At 41.3% G+C, this 20094-nt stretch overlaps 1 protein-coding gene across 1 annotated transcript in view; it reads left to right on the forward strand.

Moving 5' to 3' along the window:
• The window catches only part of elac2 (elaC ribonuclease Z 2), a 52230-nt gene extending 32901 nt beyond the window's left edge, over nt 1–19329 (forward strand). The window contains exons 18-24 of the mRNA XM_072558305.1: nt 849–887; nt 3861–3970; nt 8210–8309; nt 10362–10482; nt 13615–13693; nt 16592–16736; nt 17814–19329. Of these exons, the coding sequence (XP_072414406.1) occupies nt 849–887; nt 3861–3970; nt 8210–8309; nt 10362–10482; nt 13615–13693; nt 16592–16736; nt 17814–18068 (849 nt within the window). The 3' untranslated portion in view covers nt 18069–19329. The remainder of the gene's footprint in view (nt 1–848; nt 888–3860; nt 3971–8209; nt 8310–10361; nt 10483–13614; nt 13694–16591; nt 16737–17813) is intronic.
• Nucleotides 19330–20094: the final 765 nt, after the last annotated feature.

The following is a 20094-nucleotide window of genomic DNA, read 5'->3' on the forward strand; positions in this document are numbered from 1 at the left end:
TGTGTCATTTGAACCCATGCCTGCTAGCTTTGGGGTAGGGACACCACCACTGAGCCACAAGACACTCTTCCCCACAGGTTATACCCTTTTGATTGATTGATAGACAGACAGACAGCCCAGTCTAGTCAATGTATCCCAACAGGTCAAACACAGGTCCACGGCAAGGGGTTCTGGAACCCAGGGACCCTAGCCTAGAGACAGAGACTCTACCACTGTGCCAGAAGATGTTGGAGGGTCGAAGGCTGAAGAGTCACCTTCTAAAGGTTTATAAAAATCATGAGGATGGGTATATGAACAGGAAGGGTCTAGAGGGATATGGACCAAATGCTGGCATGTGGGACTAGATTAGTTCAGGATATCTGGTTGGCGTGGAACAGTTGGACCAAAGGGTCTTTTTCCATGCTGTACATCTCTATGACTCTGACTAAAAATATAATGAATTACCTATTCAGATACAAAATGACACATGCCTGGGGAGGATGGGATTTGAATTCAGACTTTCTGGTCTAGAGCCAAGCATGCTACCATTGTATCCCAAGAGCCCTGGGCCTGTTATATTTTGATGCTTAGACTGCCACTAATGAGAGTCTCATGAACATGCTCATTAGTATATCTTTTAATGAGCATTATTAAGAGTCCCTTGTCCATATCAATGAATTTTCTTGAACTTTAAATGTACCTGAATTAAACTCCTCCTCTGCTGGGCTAGTGGTTTAGAGTAGGTAAGCAGTGTACCTGCTACTTGAGTAGATATCACTGCAGTACAACAATATTCAAAATTGTTTCAGATTGACATAGTAATTCATTTTTTTTATTTCCTTTGGATGATGTGTTTTAATATATTACAGGGCTTGATAAATATATTGTTGGAACGAGAAAGGGCTTTGGTAAGTTAGATTTACTTTTAATGAGTCTGAATTTTTAATATGCTTAAATAGACGTCAAGAATAACGTGCTGGAAATGCACAGCCAGTCAGGCAGCATGTGAGGAGCAGGAGAAGCAGGAAATTCCTGATGAAGAGCTTATGCCTGAAATGTCGGGGTTTTTTTGGTTTTTTTTGTCTGTATTTTTGTTTTAATTTTTTTTCCTGCTCCTCGGATGCTGCCGATCTGCTGCGCTTTTCCAGCACCACACTCTCGACTCTGATCTCCAGCATCTGCAGTCCTCACTTTCTCCTCCTTTTAAATAGGTGTCCAGTTAAGCTCTGCTTCTCTGGTTTCCTGTAAGAAAACGTGAATGTTTACCCTCCCTGCATAAGCTAGTTTGCCTCAGTTTTCCCAGTCCTGTGTCTGTTTAGCTTTCGACCTGTGAAGATCGTGGCCTTCTGTGGTTGAATGTGGGAAATTTGGTGCTTTTGCTGCATGTCCGACCATTACTACAGTCATTGGCCTGATGGACTTTTAAATATCCAGGGATCCAATGCTTTTGAAAAATCTGCCAGCTCTGACCAAGTGGTTTGCTGTACCAGTGCTGCTTAATCTGCTGAATATCCCTGGTATTTTTAAAGTTAGATTCCCTACAGTGTGGAAACAGGCCCTTAGGCCCAACAAATCCACACCGACCCTCCGAAGAGCAACCCACCCAGACCCAGTCCCCTACATTTACCCCTGACTAATGCACCTAATACTGTGGACAATTTAGCATGGCCAATTCACCTGACCTGCACATCTTTGGACTGTGGGAGGAAACCGGAGCACCCGGAGGAAACCCACGCAGACACAGGGAGAATGTGCAAACTCCACACAGTCAGTCGCCCAAGGCGGGAATTGAACCTGGGTCCCTTTTTGTTTTCAGCCACGTCGTATTAACAAAAAATTACTGCAGATGCCACACTTCCTGTTGATTTTCAACCTTGCTTTGGCTTGACATTTTTTTTTCTCTAAGTTGATGTTAAACTAGGTGTCTGAAAGAACACCTAGAGGCTTAAACATGATGGAGTAACCTTACTGACTTAAGAGTTAATACGTTAATTTATTCATGGAGGTCAGTACAGATTAATCTGTATTGGAAAGACATAGAACAGTCCAGCTGATCAAGTCTGGGCCTGCTCTTTTCCCATTGTAAACGTCTTTCTTTCAAATATTTAACCAGTTGCCTTTTGATTGTAACCATTAAATCTGCCTCTCATACCCTTCAGCAAAGTGTTCTCAAAAACCGTTTACTGTATTTCTTGTCACTTTTGGTTATATTGGCAAGTGTGTTTTAATGCTCTTTTTTTTTTGTTTATGGTGGCAAACGCATATAACTCCTTAGTTACACTATCAGAAATGCTCCTGAGTTCCAACCTTTTTATAAAATCTCCCCTTGCTCCTCTCTCCTTCGAGTGACCCCAGATTCTCAAGTCTCTCCACATTACCAATTGAGATATTAGAGTGTGTTAGTCAGCTCTCGTCTGAGCTGTTATCTCACTGTGTGGGCCCCTCCGACAGTTTTGCCATTTCAGGGTTTCTTACAAATCTGTCTTCCTCTCCTGAGCTCTCCCACGCTACCTGTTCCTCCCCCACTGCTCTCCCTCTCCCAGATCTTCATCTCATATACAGACTAAATTACCCAATACAGCAACCACTGGCAGCCATGCAGACAGGGCAGTGATGTAAGCTCATTGAGCATGCATGCTCATTGTTCACAATAAATGCAGCCTTTTTTTTAAAACCTGCTTTTATTTGAGGCAAAAATCAAATATTGGGCAAACTATCTCAATATTACATTCCATATAGATATTGTTTAACATGAGAGTCCCTTAGCACTATTGTAACTCAACTGACTATTGTAAATAAACTGCTTGCATCTGGAAAGTTAGAAATCACACATCACCAGCTTATAGTCCAACAGGTTTATTTGGAAGCACTAGCTTTCAGAGGGCTGCTCCTTCATCAGATGGTTGCATCTGGAAACATTGAAATTGTTTCAATAAAACAGTGAAAGCACCTAAATAACAATTCTGTCGATGGATTGGATTCCTCTTGGTGATTTTACTTGGTGTCATCTGATCACATCATTTCATAGTCCTTATGTGCACGGATTTCTGTTTTCCATAGAGATGGAGTAATCTACTTTCCCAAACCTCATGGACGCACCAAATACTTTTTTTTTTGTCCCCCTCCTCTGCAGTTGTAATCAATGTTTCTACCTCCCAATGAGCTTTCCGTTTCAGGAGACAGTTTCACAAATATTATTGTGAGACACTGTGTTCCTAGGCTCCCTCAGTGACCTTATGCTCTTAGCTGCAATTAGCCACCCTCGCCAGAGTATATTAGAAAACCCCATTGAGGCTGATCTCTATGTTGGCCATACTAGTCAGTCCAGACATGTCTCTGTGTTGCCAGACATAGAGAGTCCAGAACATTGAGTAGGTGCTGTACCAGAGGAACGTCAGGGCAGAGATTAGAGACTGCATTAAACAGCCTTTGCATCCTACTGCCTTCAAACTCGTGTACACATACAGAGGCCACTGTTCCCAGTTCAGTTACTGCAGTTGTAATACTTCACCTTAGGAAGGACAAAGAGACTTGTTCAACCGAAGGCTATCACTTCCCATTTTTTCCCATTAAATATTTCTGCCCACTTCTGTCCTTCTGGAGTTTGTTACTATTCTTGATTGTTTACTACATTTCTGAGCTACTACTATGTGCAAGCTTCGCGGTTATCTCCAGTAGATCCAAGTTCAGCTGTGTAACCTAAAAAGAGTAGTTGCATTGCTCCTAAAATTAAGCCCTGAAGAATTTCTTTGAATACCCCTCTCCAGTCTGAAAGTTATTTGCCGCTAACCACCTTTGGACTTGAATTTTCATTTTATGATATTAATCAAATCATCTTAAACTGTTTAACAAGGAGCAACATTTATCATTTATTTTGTCAGCTATCCCAGGGAAAGGACTTCAGCCCAATTTCACTTGTGGGACCATTACAGATTATGAATTGGTTGAACCAGTACCATAACCATTGCCAGAAGATTCTTCACCATTTGAAGTGAGTTGGTCTATCGAATCCATTTCCAAACTGAATGTTTGGGGGGTGTAGTGGTGGTGGGTGAGGGCTAAAGTTCATTTCCCCAAGTGGGAGCAAATACCTTTTGTGAAATACTGAGAGTTTCTAATACTCCTGAAATGATAGTGAAAGGTTATTTTGACAATGTATATGAACCTTTCCTGCATTGTAACTTTCCGGATGCTGCCTGACCTGCTGTGCTTTTCCAGCACCACTCTAATTTAGACTCTGGTTTCCAGCATCTGCAGTCCTTGTTTTTACCCTGTAAATGTGGGTGTCAACCCTCTGTATTGGTTCCTCCTACTTTTTAGGTGGTTGTTCTTTTAAAAGAACCTTCACTGAATAATTTATGAAGTTGAGCTTTCAGTTAATTTATTTGTGACATTTATACTCTCTTATCTATCCCTTATTCTTTCAATCCTAAAAGTCTTCTGTGTTAAAGGTTTATCAGTAATCAGTTGCTATCAGTTTATCAGATGCTTTAATAGGTCTGTCTTTGAGGGTTATTGTATCCCAGTTTCTAATGGTAGTCATGTGCTTAGTATCTTTGCCATTCCTATCATTTGGACTGTTCTGGTATTTCTCCTGTAATTAACGTTTTGCTCCCATGATGAAGTGTGATGTTGTCTCTCCTGGTCTATGCTGAGCAAATTGTTAAATAGTATATGGCCTTAAAGGTACATCCTTTTCTTGCTAACTGCTTTGGAGATTTTCATAATTTAACTCCTATTTATGTGGGTTCTATTTAATTAACTAATTTCTCAACACAAACTGATCTTTCTAACCAGATATGGTTAGTGAGTCATAACATATCCCCACAGGTTAAGTGTTTTTAAAAAAAAAATCAAAAAATTTATAGAGCTTTTGAAATGCAGCAGTCTTGTTCCCCCCCACTCTGAGTCAGGATGTCTCTATTCAAGTCCCACCTTGCCCCAAGGAGCATTTTCTAAACACTGATTTTTTTTAAAATCAATTACATTTTTAGTATGTCCTCTCAAGCTAGCTTATGTTGGACAGTGTTTACCATGGACTCAGTGTGGCGCTGGAAAAGCTGTCGGTCAGGCAGCATCCAAGGAGCAGGAGAGTCAACATTTCAGGCATAAGCCCTCCATCGGGAATGTTCCTGATTCTACGTTCCTAGTGAAAGGCTCATGCTCAAAACATCGACTCCCCTGCTCCTCAGATGTTGCCTGACCAACTGCGCTTTTCCAGTACTGCACCTTTTGACTCTGATCTTCAGCATCTGCAGTCCTCACTTTCTCCTTTGCCATGGCCTCCTTATTATGAAATAAATGTTCTTTTGGGCAAAATTTACAAGGATTGAGAAATAAGAAATTTTGATTTTTTTTTCATTTGTAGGTGTTAGGATCCCAGGTGATTGTGCAATCTGACTTGTCTAACAGTACTATGAAACTTGGGTTGATAGATGATATTTGATTTTTGTAGTTGTTTATCATGTGAGCATTCTCTCTCAAGGTTGCAGTATTGTCTATAATAAGAGAATGTAATTTTTTTAACGCAATGTAATTGTGTACAATTTAGAATGATCTGAAATTTAAACAGCAAAGCAAAGTTTTTTGTTTTTCTAACTCTTCTTTTAGTCCACAGACTACTATCTTGCAGCTGCTCAATCCCAGAGTGCTGTCTCTCCTATCTCAATTCTTTTAATTTTTTAAAACTTAACTGACTCTTTCCAGCTTCTTTTCTTCTGAGACAGTTATACAATTCCTTTTGGACTTTTTTTAGGCTGTTTATAATTTAAAGCTTTCAATTTGAACATCTCCAGCCATGCACAAACTCTTGTGGTTTGGAAGCTTCACAACTTAAATTAAATCTGCTGGGGTGACTGGTTCCCCAAACTGAGAATTTGGTTCCCCTGCTCAAAGAAAACTGCTGTCTCTTCTGAAATGAACTCCTGATTCTGCTGAACTGAGTTCCAGAGCTAAACTAAAAGCCTTGAGTGTGTCAACTCGGGAGTGAAAATATTATTAACACCACAGGAGTTTGGCTGGGCAGTTAACTGAAATTGCATTCCATGCCTTTATAAATAACATGGAAGGTATTAATTTAGCAGTGAATTGTATTTCGTTTATAGTGAAACTTAGCGGATGTTTCATTTTATTCACAACATGCTTATGTTTAATAGGAATTCTAGAGGTGTATTAAACAGGTCATACAGAAGGAAGGCTTAATTAACTATGAAATACATTTTCCCCCTCTTGGGAACAGAATACACTGTTTCACCTGTTGTATTGTGTTCTCTCTCTGACTGTTCTGACAGGCTTACTGCGCTACTGATTTATAAATGGTGTAAATGAGAATTCAGAGAATGGCTCTAGGGGATACAAGGGTAGTTTGGAGAGGCTTGAATTGTTCTCCTTGGCAAATAAAACATTTGAGAGGAATTTTGATGGAAGTGCTCAAAACCATTTGGGGCATTAACAGAGTTGATGAGGGGATAACATTTCTCTTGGGGCAAAACGTTTAGAACCCGAGCCATCAGGGCTAAAGAATCCAAAGTGAAGGCAATGCCTTTTTCATGCAATGACTGGCTCCGATCTGGAATGCAGTGCTTGGGAGTGTTGGGGTAGCCAAGTAAAACAGAATTCAGAAGACGGCAAAATAATTATCTGAAGCATAAAGCTTTGTTGAGCTATGAAGAATAAGCAAGAGATAGTGGGTCTCTCTGCTGTTTCAGAATGACTGTGCGTGAACACCAAGCAATGAGTGGCATTCCTCTGTGCTGGAACTATTCTGTATCCCAGTCATACATTATTAACTAATAATAGTCACTGGATATTTGAATTTCAGTTCTAAAAAGTCACGTCAGCTCCTGGTAATACCCCTCCCAAACCTATGTATAAGAGCAATCTGTTAAAATACTGTTTCCATACAGTATGGTCCAAATAGAGATATACATATAAGCATCATTCACATTATTCAGGATTGACATTAGATAATTATCGGATGCAAAAGACTTTACTTTGGTAATTAAGGTCCAAGTTAGTCCCCACTTAGTCTTTGTGGTCCCAAATAAAGATGAGATGTGTTTTTATTCTTGTTGTGACATTTTTGTTAATCACTACAGTCCAAAGATATGCAAGTCAGGTGAATTGGCCATGCTAAATTGCCCGTAGTGTTAGGTGCATTAGTCAGAGGGAGATGGGTCTGGGGTGGGTTGCTCTTCAGAGGGTCTTCCTTGCCCTTTGAGAGCAGTTAAGAATCAGCCACAGTGCTGTGGTCCTCAATTAACACACAGACCAGTGATAAGTATCAAAAGCAGCAATTGCTCGTTAAGCTCAGCAGGCCTGGCAGCATCTGTGGAGACACGTCAGAAATAAGGTTTTGGGTCAATAGGATGAAGGGTTTTGGCCCGACATGTTGTTTTTCCTGCTTCTCAGATGCTGTCTAACTTGGTGTGCTTTTCCAGCTTCACATCTCTTGACATGTTCAGTTAGCACCAGTTGTTTCTCAGCTGAATGTTCAGTTAGCAACACCTTGTTTTTGTAAAACTGAAGTGATTTTTGTTAAAGCAGATAATCCCTTTAAGTTTTTAATAGAGCTGTCTTGTGCATTGCTTGCTCTGAATTGTGGGTTATTACAGAATATAGATGAGATGTTGATCAAATGAAAACTGGGTTTGGAAGATGGGGTTGTGGTCATTTTGGTTGCCTTTTCGATGGATTTGAGATGGGACCGTCATCCAGCTGGAATGCTGAATTTCCTGTAGTAGGACTGCAATACCAACTTCAGTAACAAACAAGTGCTGTGAAAGCTCACCCACATACTCCAGGTGAGGTGTAGCTGAACCAAGAGTCAAAGCCTGGGAATATTTAAACAATTTTTGCAGCGTTCATCAGTAGCAAAAAATTCTCCCCTTGAGCTCAATATATATCTGACCGAGTTCCAGCCTATTAGGAACTCCTGTGGTAGCAGTATGTGAAAGAGAGTTACAAGTCTGGAATTTGCCCTACCAGATGCAGAGTGTACTGAATCATGTGAAACTTGAGGCTAGGTTTGTGGACATTTGTGAGAAAAGCTATCTAGAGATGGAAATGAATTGAAATTGGAGCGGAGATACAAAGCAACCATGATCTAATGGAATGGCAGGACAGAATCTAAGATCGGAATGGCCCTCCTCTGAGGGGGCAGTCTTGATAGTGGATTTTTGTATTACCTGGATCTGCAGGCACTCCAGTGTTTCCCCTCCTCCTGTTTCAGTGTTATTTCTGTTCGACATTTCATGGAAGATGCGGATGTTAACAAGTTGATCACTCAAGAACGCATCCAGACTTTGTTGAAGAAACTTGAACTGGAAAAGGTAATGGCGCTTATTAATCTGGTTTGTCTGTTGGATTGAATTCTTCTATTTGGTGAAAGCAAAATATATAATTTCTTTTTACTGAGGAGCACAATACATTTGTGTAGAGTGAAGTTTGTGCTTGGCCTTGAGTGTGTGCAAGTGGAATTTGGGTGGTGATGGTGGGGGACGGTTGGATTTGATCTGGAGTAAAGGAAATTCCCTGTGGCAGAAAGGGTATGCAGGTTCTTCCCAACTCTGTCCACTGTAGTGTGGGCTGAAGGACGTGCCACTGCTGGAGGTGATATTGCTGTTCAGGAGACTAAAATGAACAATCTCACAATGCCAGTCTGGTTTCTACCTCTCTCATTTGCCTTTGCATATTTCAAGTGGAAAGTGAATTCTGCAGACTGCCACTGTTCAGCTCCTGAACACTAATTCTACACTGTAACTGAAGAAACCTGCTCCCCTCGCCCCACCCCCGGCCCTGGTCAGTGTAGTTTAGTGATGTTAAGTACGTTGGGGATGACTGACAGAGCCTGGATAAGTGCTGCCCCAACAACACTTGTGGTTTGATACTGTCTAGGACAAAGCAGCCATTTTGCTGGCACCAGATTCACGAACATTGAGTCTCTCCTCCATCAACTTAACGACCACTACCACCTAGAAGAATAAGGAGAGCAGATACACAGAAACCCCACAACCCTCAAGTTCCCCCTTCCAGTCGGTCTTCATCCTGACTGTTGTCATTCCTCCATCGTTAAGTCAAAATCTGGGAACACCCTCCCAAATCGCCCTGTGGGTCTACCTAAAGCCCATGAATGCAGTGATTCAAGAAGGCAGCTCTTCACCACTTTCTCCAAAGGCAATTAGGGGATAGACATCACCCGCATCCCATGATTGTATCCTTAAACAGAATAGGAAGCTTAGTTGACAGATTTTAACACAGACAAGTGAGAATGTCTGCTGCCAAGGACCATCTAATACCAGTCTCTGAATGTGCTGAGTTGACGTCTGGAGTAAGATCACTTTCCCATTCATTGGCTGATAAATATCTTCCAGGTCCAAGGTGAGGGGAAAAAATATGTTGTGTTAACTTTTGGTAAAATTTAAGCAACAGATGCTAAAAGGGCGGCACGGTTGCTCACAACACCAGAGACCTGGGTTCGATTCCAGCCTTGGGTAGCTGTCTGTGTGCAGTTTGCACATTCTCCCAGTGTCTGCCTGGGTTTGCTCTGGGTGCTCCAGTTTCCTCCCACAGTCCAAAGATGTGCAGGTCAGATGAATTGGCCATGCTAAATTGCCCATAGTGTCAAGGGTGAATATAGGGTAGGGGAATGGGTCTGGGTGGGTTATTGTTCAGGGGGTTGGTGTGGACTTGTTGGGCCGAAGGGTCTGTTTTCATACTGTAGGGAATCTAATCCTAAAAAAATTCTAGGCCAGTAAGTATCTGCAAATTTTTTTAAAAATCCCTGATTATAGCTGAATGGAGGGATTTGCGGAGGAGCTGCTCAGGAAAGATTTTGTGAAACCTGAAAGGGTTCAGAAAAGATTTACAAGGATGTTGCTAGAGTTGGAGGTTTTGAGCTGTAGGGAGAGGTTGAATCTGCTAGGGCTGTCTTTCCCTGGAGCGTCAGAGACTGAGGGTGACCTTTTTATAGAGGTTTATAAAATCATGAGGAGCATGGATAGGGTAAATAGACAAGGTCTTTTCCCTGGGGTGGGGGAGTCCAGAACTGGAGGGCATAGGTTTAGGGTGAGAGGGGAAAGATATAAAAGGGACCTAAGGGGCAACATTTTCATGCAGAGGGTGGTGCATGTATGGAATAAGCTGCCAGAGGAAGTGGTGGAGGCTGATACAAGTACAGCATTTAAAAGGCATCTGGTTGGGTATATGAATAGGAAAGGTATGGGTCATATGCTGGCAAATGGGACTAGGTTAGGTTAGGATATCTGGTCGGCATGGACACGTTGGACCGAAGGGTCTGTTTCCATGCTGTACATCTCTTTGACTCTGACTCTATCTATATCTCATTCTCTTCTCTTGCCACATGTGACACGTGTTGGTGACAGTTCCAGGCCTGTGTCGTGCGACATTGCAGGAATGCCTTCGGCTGTGCTCTTCAACATAAGTCAGGCTGGAAAATCGTTTACTCAGGGGATACCATGCCATGTTCAGCTCTCGTTCAGACAGGTCAGTTTAAAATGGACTCTGGCAGATGATCAAGTGAAGTACATCGCTGTTCTAATTCCTCCAATATTTTACTGATGCAAGAGCCCGAGAGGAGATATGAACCATTCAGTCCCTCAACTTTTCATCCTTCAATGACATTGCTCTGTACCTTAGTTCCATATCATTTCGTATCCACCTAGCCAACTTCCCAGATCAGATTTTAAATTATTTGATTAAGCTAACATCCCCTTCTTTTTATAGGACAGTTCTGCATTTCAGCCACCCTTTGAGTAGTTTCCTGACCTCTCTCCTTGAGAGACCTGGTCAGATTTTAATGTCCTTTTCCCTTTTCCTGCGTTCCCTAGCCAGCAGCAATGGTTCGCCCCCAGCTGCCTCCCGAGTCAGTCCTTTTCAAGTCCTAACTTGATTAAATTACCCTTGTACTTTCTGTATTCCAGGAAATGTGAACCTGATTTGTATAATCTCATGCTCTTAACACTTGAAGCTGTGATACCCTTCTGGTAAAAGAAATCTTGTTATATATTTATTGTTTGTTGGATGTTGGACTTTTTTTAAAAATCTATGTTCCTTTTGTAGTGGAATACAACTGGCCCCTACAGAATGCCCAAGTATTTAAGGTATTATGAAATCTAATGGTTAGCATTTAGTTAATAAAGGAGGGAAGTACTTAAATGTTTTTGAGGTTCAAGTATGCCTTTTGTGAGCTGTCTACTTGTGGCCAGTGGAAGTATTAGGCCTTTCCTCCTTTCCCTTCTCCTCTGGACTGTGTTCATCCACAGTAGGACAAAGCCTCCCATACTGACAACTCGCCTGACTGCTGAGGAAACTCTCCTGCAGTAGGTGCATTAAAAGGATGATCTTTCTGTCTAAAAAGAGTAGAGTAATGATCAGCAAATTGATTACCAGCCACAGCTTCTTCTAAATCTATAACTTAAAATGTCAAAAGTCACACTTCACCAGGCAATAGTCCAACAGGTTTATTTGAAGTCATAAGCTTTTGGAGCGTTGCTTCTTCAGGTGACTTCACCTGACTAAACGATGATACAACTCTGGGTAAACCCTTCTGCTAATTAAGCCAAACACACAGAAAAGCTCACCTTGTCTCGTAATCTGTTACAGTATGAGTGACGGAGAACTACCCAATTCTGCTACTTAACACAAACTATCGACTTATCCTTTAAGTCTAAAAGTGAACCTTAAACAACTATTTACAACACTACGCCTCCTTTCTCTGAAAGGTTTGTTACCTACCTCCCACTCAATAACAATATACTGATCCGATAAAAGCCCCTATTAAATTTATAGCAGCTTAATTTTCAAAACCAGATAGCAGCTCCAGCATTGGTCTTCCTCTCTTTTGTAGATCTCCCTGGGTCGCCTTCGGTCTTTTGCCACAAAAAAAAGTTTCAAAACTAAAAAGTGCCTATTGACAGAGAGTGTGTCGAATAGCAGTTTTTCAGTGGCAGTTAGTGCTCTTTCTGGCCAACTGTCCAACATGTCCTAGGTATCGGATTCTCTCACTGGTTCGATGGTGTCAAAACAGTAAAATTCAAATTCGATTGGGTTTTAGTATCTTGAGGCATAATTTAAACTGGTTAAGTTTGGACTGCTGTGAAAACAACTGAGGTATCGAGGTTACAGCCAAATATGTTACATCTTTCAATTCTCCAGCACACTTTATGACTGCTAGTCAGTCACATGACCAGTGTTTGCCAGCTCTCAGCTTTCACTCTCTAAGGTACAGGAGTGTTACTCCTTCATCAGGTGACTTCATCTGACTAAGGGCAACGCTCAGAAACCTCGTGATTTCACATAACCCTGTTGGACTAAAACCTGGTGAAATGTGACTTTTGACCTTGTCCACCCCAGTCCAACACCACATTATAAATTAAAATACATCTGAGCATGGTTTCTCCATTGGCTGTTCCCCTTCTTGGCTCACCAATCATGTGTAATGATTTAAAAACTCTTGGGCACAATACACTTTGTTTTTATTTTGCTGCCTTTTGAGTTTGTTAGTCTGCCTTCCTGGGTAATACTGAAACAAGTAAAGGTGGCAGGTGACCAGGCTTTCCCTGTCTGTTTGTGGCACCATTTTATGGCCACTTTTAACCTTTTGTTTGCGTCATTTCTTTCGCACTGTCAAAGCTAGATTTTTCAGCGCTCATTTCTGAAATCGCAGCTTGGTTTCAAGGCCTTTTATCTTCTCCTTGCGCCTTCCGCTACTTAATGCTTTCTTGTTCTGTTTTATTTCCCAAAATTCAGTTTGTATGTGCACGCACTGCAGTCTCTTTAGCTGAATCGAGTGATGGTTTGGTCACCTGATATTGTGCCAGTATGAGTCACGCTGGCAGCACTGCTAACCAGCCCCACCTGAACCTCCCTATGTCTGATTAAGGCAATTCTTTTTCAAATTTTAAAGCTATTTGAAGAGCTCTCAAGCTCCTTCATTAAAACCCTAATTGGTTTCATGTGCTCTCTCAAAGTACAGTTGATACTTTTTGTACTTCATCCAGCATCCCAGCCTCTTGAGGTTCCTGGAGTATGGATCATTTAATGGAATGACAGTTGTTTTAGAAGGTACTTGAGAGCTCGTAAATGAATTTGAAGCATTTCTGATGCTAGGAATCTAAGCAAAATTTGAATATTCAATTTACATCTTTTTGGACCTGTAGAATTTTAGGAATAGGTATAGGCCACTCGGCCCATTGAGTCTGCTTTTATTTTCTTGCCTGTCCTCCATAACTCCTTGAATCTCCTCCTCTGTTGAATATACTCCAGGCCAAGTTCATATTTAATGTCCCAACCTGCGTTACTCTCGGCAGAAGAGGGTTCCAAAGACCAACAACCCTCAAGGATGAAATAACTCTTCATCTCCATCTCAAATAGGAGCCCTGTTTTACATTATTCCTGTTGGTTCTGAACATTATTTTTTCCCTTTTGACATGGGGACTATCCCTTCAACAATGTACACTGTCAAATCCTCTCAAGATGAGAGGTTTCAATAAGGTCCCCTCTCATTCTTAACTCTAATGTGTATAGACCCAAGCTGCTCAAAGTGTCCTTCTAAGTGCCACTTTGAAGTCAGAAGAAGATTGCAGATTTGAAACCCAATTCTTTCTGTTTGAACAGGGCTGAATGCGAATCTCCTGATTCATGAGGCTACACTGGAAGATGGCCTGGAGGAAGAAGCTGTTGAGAAAACTCACAGGTAAGGACGGAACCTAAAGGTTGGAGCATTGGTTTACTTTGCAAATCGCCTGGAAATGTTCCAGAAAATTACCAAACCTGCACATACCATCCCACAAGGATTTTCTACGATGGCTGTCTTTCCTATTTTCTGGCAATTGAGTGACAATTATATGGAATAGTGGCTGGGAAAACTGAAATCACCATTAATTTAGCTCTTGATTCGAGACTTTATTAAATTCACATTTCAGGGTCTGCCATGGTGGGATCTGAAGCATGTCCATAGAACATTAGCTTGAGTTTCTGGATGAGTAATCTAGTGACATTACCATTACACCACTAGCTTTCTGGTTGATCTCTACTGCATGTTTGTAGTCCCTGATAGTGTCACATTGGGTTCATTAATGGAAGGGATGCCTGTGGAGAAAGTCCTCACTAACCATATTCCCTTGTCTTAGGGCAGAAGGAAGAAAGAGGTAAAAAATGTTGCTGTTATGAAGTTGGAGGTGTACTGTACCTTTTGAGAGTTGAAAGGCTGGCAAGGACTTGGCAAGCACACAGAGTACTGGAAAATTTGAAGTGTATCATTTGGTCGAACACCTAGCAGTAGCTGGGTTGCTATGAGACAAAAACAAATTCCAATTCGGCCAATCAGTTTAAATGATTCCCCAAGATACCAAACTCAAATCAAGTTTGATTTTAATATTGTAAACAAACTAAATGCAATGAAACAATCCAATGTTTCGGTGTATAAATGTCAGACATTTTGAACAGTTAGCCAGAGTGGCAAAGAGCAGCAAGCCACCAACCAGTACGGACCGCCAGCAAAACGGCTCTCTCTAAAAGGTACCTTTTTATCTATCAAAGACTTGCGAAGCAGAATCCCTAAGACGCAGAAAAATCTACAGAGGAAACTTGGCAAAGCTGACTGATTTTGAAATGCGGTTATATTTTTTTGGTAAATCATAATCGGGATTTTTATCGGACTAGTATAGCAGACAGGGAGGTAAAAGATAGTTTAAGAGAAAGGAGTTGTAAATAGTTGTTAGTTAATATTCTCTGTTAGACTTAAAAATAAAGTTGTTAATTTTTTGCTTTAAATATTGACTTGTGGGGTGATTTTTTTTCCCCTTGAATTTTATCAGATTACAGCACAGGATGAATCTTATCTGTGTTGCTAGTTTAAATTAGCAGAGGGGTTTACCCTGTGTTGTAACATTGTTCATTTGCTTAATTGTAGAAAGGGCAATATGGCTTCACTTCAAGGTTAAAAGAGAACTGTTTTGGACTTTGCACTAAAGTCCGTTCTTATAGAGACCTGATGTTGTGAATGGGGACAGAGACCATTCAGAGTCTCTCTGAGGAATGTTAGGTCTGATATATGTATTTAGCTAAAAATAAGTAGATTCTGAACACCGAACTGCCATTTGCCAAGAAACAATCACTGTCTTGATGTAATTACACTACACTAGGTTGGCACTCTGCATTTTTTAAAAAAAACTTCTGAGGACTATAGAGAAAGTAGATAATGGATCATAGTATCCAACAGGGAACAAATATAGCTATAACCATGGTTTATTGGACATGATTTTCTAAATGTGGGGGATGTTGGTGTAAAGTTGAGGCAGACAATTTTGCTCTTTTAGATCAGGATTTTTATCTTGGGACAAGTGGAATTTATGGCACCATACTGTCAGGGCAACAGTCACCTGGCAATGCCTTTCACTGGAGTTGATTCTTGATATCCAATTAAAGATAATTGGAGGGTCAACAGGAGGTTCTGCACCTTGAAGGGAAACAAAAGCTGATATTAAATTAGATTACCTACAGTGTGGAAACAGGCCCTTTGGCCAGCAAGTCCCCACTGACCCTCCGAAGAGTAACCCACTCAGACCCATTCCCCTACATTTATCCTGACTAGTGGACCTAAACTATGGGCAACTTAGCATGGCCAATTCGCTTGACCTGCACATTTTTGGATTGTGGGAAGAAACCAGAGCACCTGGAGGAAACCCACGCAGACACTTGGAGAATGTGCAAACTCCACACAGACAGTCGCCCGAGGCAGGAATTGAACCTGGGTCCCTGACGCTGTGAGGCAGCAGTGCTAATCACTGAGCCACCATGCCGCCCTATGATAGTTCAGACAGGAGAGAGGGCATCTTGGTTTTTTCTGAGGAGGCCATTTCAATCTGTTTAAGTAAAAAGTGAGAAAGGTGTCCAAAGAAGGGAGACGCCTCAGAACAGCCTGTGGCAAGGTAGACTTGGTTATGCCAAGGCCCTGTAAAAGACTGATCTTGGCTCTGGCTACTGCCTAACCCCCCCCACCACTCTCCTCTTAGCACCCACCCACCCAAATCATGCTGGAAATACCCTGTCAGAGCAATTGACATGAGAAGAAAGATCACTTCATGCACTTGTACTGCCTTCAGCTTGCCTCTGGATTTCTCCTCCTTGTCTCTTGATCTGTGGTGCTGAAGCTTCTAGATACTTTGATTTATTTTGATTTCCCTGTTGCCTCAAGTGATTCAAACCATGGAGCAAAGTGAGTGAGCATGCTGCTTTTAATTAAGTTTGCTTGCAATTATATACTGTCCCTGCACAGACTCTTTCAATAATGCTGTGATTGAGTAATTCTATAAACTATGTCTCAATGTAGAATATTTGAATTTGCAGCTTTTCAGTCTTAGCTTAACCCCTCAGCCCCATTCTCTCCAGCACAATTATCCCACGTGCTTGAATATTGATGATTTTTAAACAAATGATACCTCGCCGACTCATGACAGAAGCAGGCATTTTAAAATTCTTTTCATTTGACTTTTGTCAGGATGAGTTCCAAATTACATTTCCTCTTAATTCTTGTAGCTGATGTTCTGCCAGTCTCTGGTTTTAACCCTTTCTCTGTTGTTATTTGTTCCAGCACCACCTCACAAGCCATCAACGTTGGTATGCAGATGAAGGCCAAATTCATCATGTTAAATCATTTCAGCCAGAGATATGCCAAGATTCCTCTATTCAGTGCTGACTTCAATGAGAAAGTTGGAATAGCCTTTGATCATATGAGGGTAAATATGTTTACATTTGTGTCCCCGGAATGAATTCTGTTCAGTTATGTTTAGCAAAACACTTGTCAGAAGCCTGTGAAAGTAGGCAAGAAACAACCATCCCATTAAGCCTGCCCCTTCATTTAGTGTGCAGACATGCCAGAGACTCTTTCAGCTGTGTAATCTTCTGGAAAAGGCAAAAATTGGGGAGGGAGAGTTGCAAGGCCAGTAAAGAGAAAATCCGGATATTTCCTACCGACAGGACAGACTGAATTGCTCTGTAGTGTGCTGGCATTGACTAGATGGGCTGAGTGATCTCCTCATAGAAGCCCCACAGTGTGGAAACAGGCCATTTGACTCAACCATTCCTGATGAAGGGCTTTTGCCCGAACCGTCGATTTCGCTGCTCCTTGGATGCTGCCTGAACTGCTGTGCTCTTCCAGCACCACTAATCCAGAATCTGGTTTCCAGCATCTGCAGTCATTGTTTTTACCTCAACATATCCACGTCAACCTTCTGAAGAGTAACCCACCCAGACCGATTCCCTTACTCTATTATCCTACATTTGTTACCCCTGACCTACACATCCCTGAACATGATGGGCAATTTTGCATGGCCAATTCACCTAACCTGCACATCTTTTGGGTTGTGAGGGACGGGGAGCCCACGCAGACACTGGGGAAAACATGCAAACTCCACACACACAATCACCTGAAGCTGAATTGAACCTGGGTCCCTGGCGCTGAGGCAGCAGTGCCAGCCACTGATCCACTGTATTGCCCCTATGATGTCATTATTGTGGTCCTTCAGAACAGTCCAAGAGATATCATCGTTACTTGCTATAGTTATAAAAGATACTTCAATGTGAACCATTTTAATGTTTTATTTCAATTATTTCAACGCTGCGATTAGACGTTCATGACTTTTATATTTATTCTTTTTTAAAAAAGGCCTCTGGATAACTTTGAGTAGAGCCCACATTACAGACAGGCCCAGATTCTCGTTTAACTCTTCTAAAGAGCAACAGCTTTCCTCTTTTTGTTGCATTGAGGCCTTGATTGACGACTTGACTGTAATCCAGAAATCATTTCTGCGCAGGTTCGGTTTGGTGATTTTAGGACCATTCCCAAGCTCACCCCGCCCCTCCAAGCCCTATTTGCAGAGGAGATTGAAGAGATGGAGGAACGCCGTGAGAAGAGAGAGCTTCGGCAAATGAAGGAAGCCCAGAATATTCTGAGTACAAATGGGCCTGTGGCCCAGGGGCCATCGTCCAGTGAGGCAGTCGCTGGGAAGAAACGAGTGGTTGAAGAACCTGATCACAACCTGCATCACAAAAAAATAAAATTGACTTGAGATGCTACTTAGGACCTAATTAATGATTTGAAAGACTTGGCTCATTACCCCAGAGGACTAGCATACAGGAAAGCAAACTGTGTGCAATGACCTTGAACTGATTTTATTTTGTTGCATAACCGAGTTTTGTGTTGGTTTTACTAGTAGGTAACAATGACCATGGTTTGCAGTAATTGGGTTATATTTTGATTTTTAATTGACACAGCAATTTAAGTTGCAAACCCAATCATCCAGATGCCTTTGCCTCCCAACTTGACCCCCTCTTTTTTTTAAATCCTTTTTGTTGGTTTGGAAAGTGGTCTCTCAAGCGACTGCTAACATGGATGAGGCAAACATCCTGTATTTTTCTCAATCCAAAGAAGGACGACAAATAATCCAAATAATTATGTTGAATTTTGGTTTGAGAACCAGATGCCTGAAGTCAGGTTTTGAAGTGTTCTTTTTAGAAAGTCTTTCATTCTCTCATCCCATCTATTACTTCGTAAGTGGTTTATTCCGAAATGCTGCTGTCCTCGTCCACTTCCCCTCTCTCAGGTACACAGGCACTGCTGTTCTCTCTCAGATACACAGGCACTGATGTATCTCAGGTACAGAGGCACCTTCACCTGCTTTTTGATTTGATTTATTGTTGTCACATGTACTGGGGTACAGTGAACAGGTTTGTGTGCAGTACAGACAAATCATTACCATACAAAGTGCATTAGGATAATAGAACAGAGCGAGGAATACAATGTTACAACTGCTGAGAAGGTGCGTGAAGAGTGAGGTCAGCATTAAATTTGAGGGCCATTCAGAAGTCCAATAGCAAGGAAGAAGCTGTTCTTGAGTCTGTTGGTTTGTATTTAAGTTTTTCTGTCATCTCCCCTTCTGTCATTGCTGCTTTGCAGTACTGTCTACATTCAGCAACCCAGCGCTGAATTCATTTGCCATCTGACTCATCCTACCCTTGAAAAATCTCCATGTTGAGTGCACTGTCAGAAGTATTTTACTGCGGTTCTGAACTCCTCCCTGTTTCAGAGGAGAGGACTGAGAAAGCCCAATGTCTGGAAAAGTGTGCATCCATCTCTGAGAATGTATTTATTGTAAAGGTGAGCAGAAGTTATTTTGAACATCTGCAGAATGGATCACAAGTAACATGTTGATTTAGCAAATTTATGTTCACCTGCTTATGCTTTTCATGTAATGACCTGTACCACATGCATCATTCATTTTGAAACTGGTGTTGAATCTTGAGAATGACTAATAAATTCTTGCCAATTTGTGATGCTGTACTCTGATGTTATACTTCAGTGATACCAATTATTTTAGATAAATTATTTCCACGTCCTTGTAACTGCAGCACTGTTGGTGGAATGTGCACAGAAGCTTAAAATTCTCAAATTCCTTATCAGGCTTATGATTTATGTTATTCTTTATCTAATTTTTTTTAACTGTTACTGTTTCAGACTTTATAATTTGTTTTATTTTCAAATTAAGGGATTTATTTTCCAAAGTGGAAATTTGAAGGTATTTTTTCTGAAGTAAAATAGTGAATTCTTAATCCAATTGAAGTCAGTAATGAAAACCATAATGAAACTGGGTAATGTGAGGGAACTGAATGCTATCTTTTTAACTATCATTGCGGCACTTCCCCAACCTATGGAATCGCCTATCAATATCCATCCCACAGTTGGAATACTGGAAGCGGTTTTGATCCTGTTTATCTGGAAAAAGTAAATACTGGCATTGGAGGCAGTCCAGAGGATGTATGGTGGAATTGTGGAATGAGGTGAGATTGAGTAAATTGGGCTGCACTCAAGTTTAGGAGAATGAGCAGCTACCTTACTGAAACATATCAGGTTCTTAGGGTTGATGACAAGGTCAATGCATAAAGGTTTGTTTCCCCCTTTAGAGTCTAGGACCAGAGAGAATCATCTCAGAATAAAGAGGTCACACATTTAAGGCAGAAATGAGGTGGAATTTCTTTGAGGGGAATGAAACTGTTTCCTTGCCATGAGAATCATTCAGTATACAGTACTCAAGACTG

This window comes from Chiloscyllium punctatum, chromosome 39, assembly GCF_047496795.1.
Source record: "Chiloscyllium punctatum isolate Juve2018m chromosome 39, sChiPun1.3, whole genome shotgun sequence".
NCBI lineage: Eukaryota > Metazoa > Chordata > Chondrichthyes > Orectolobiformes > Hemiscylliidae > Chiloscyllium > Chiloscyllium punctatum.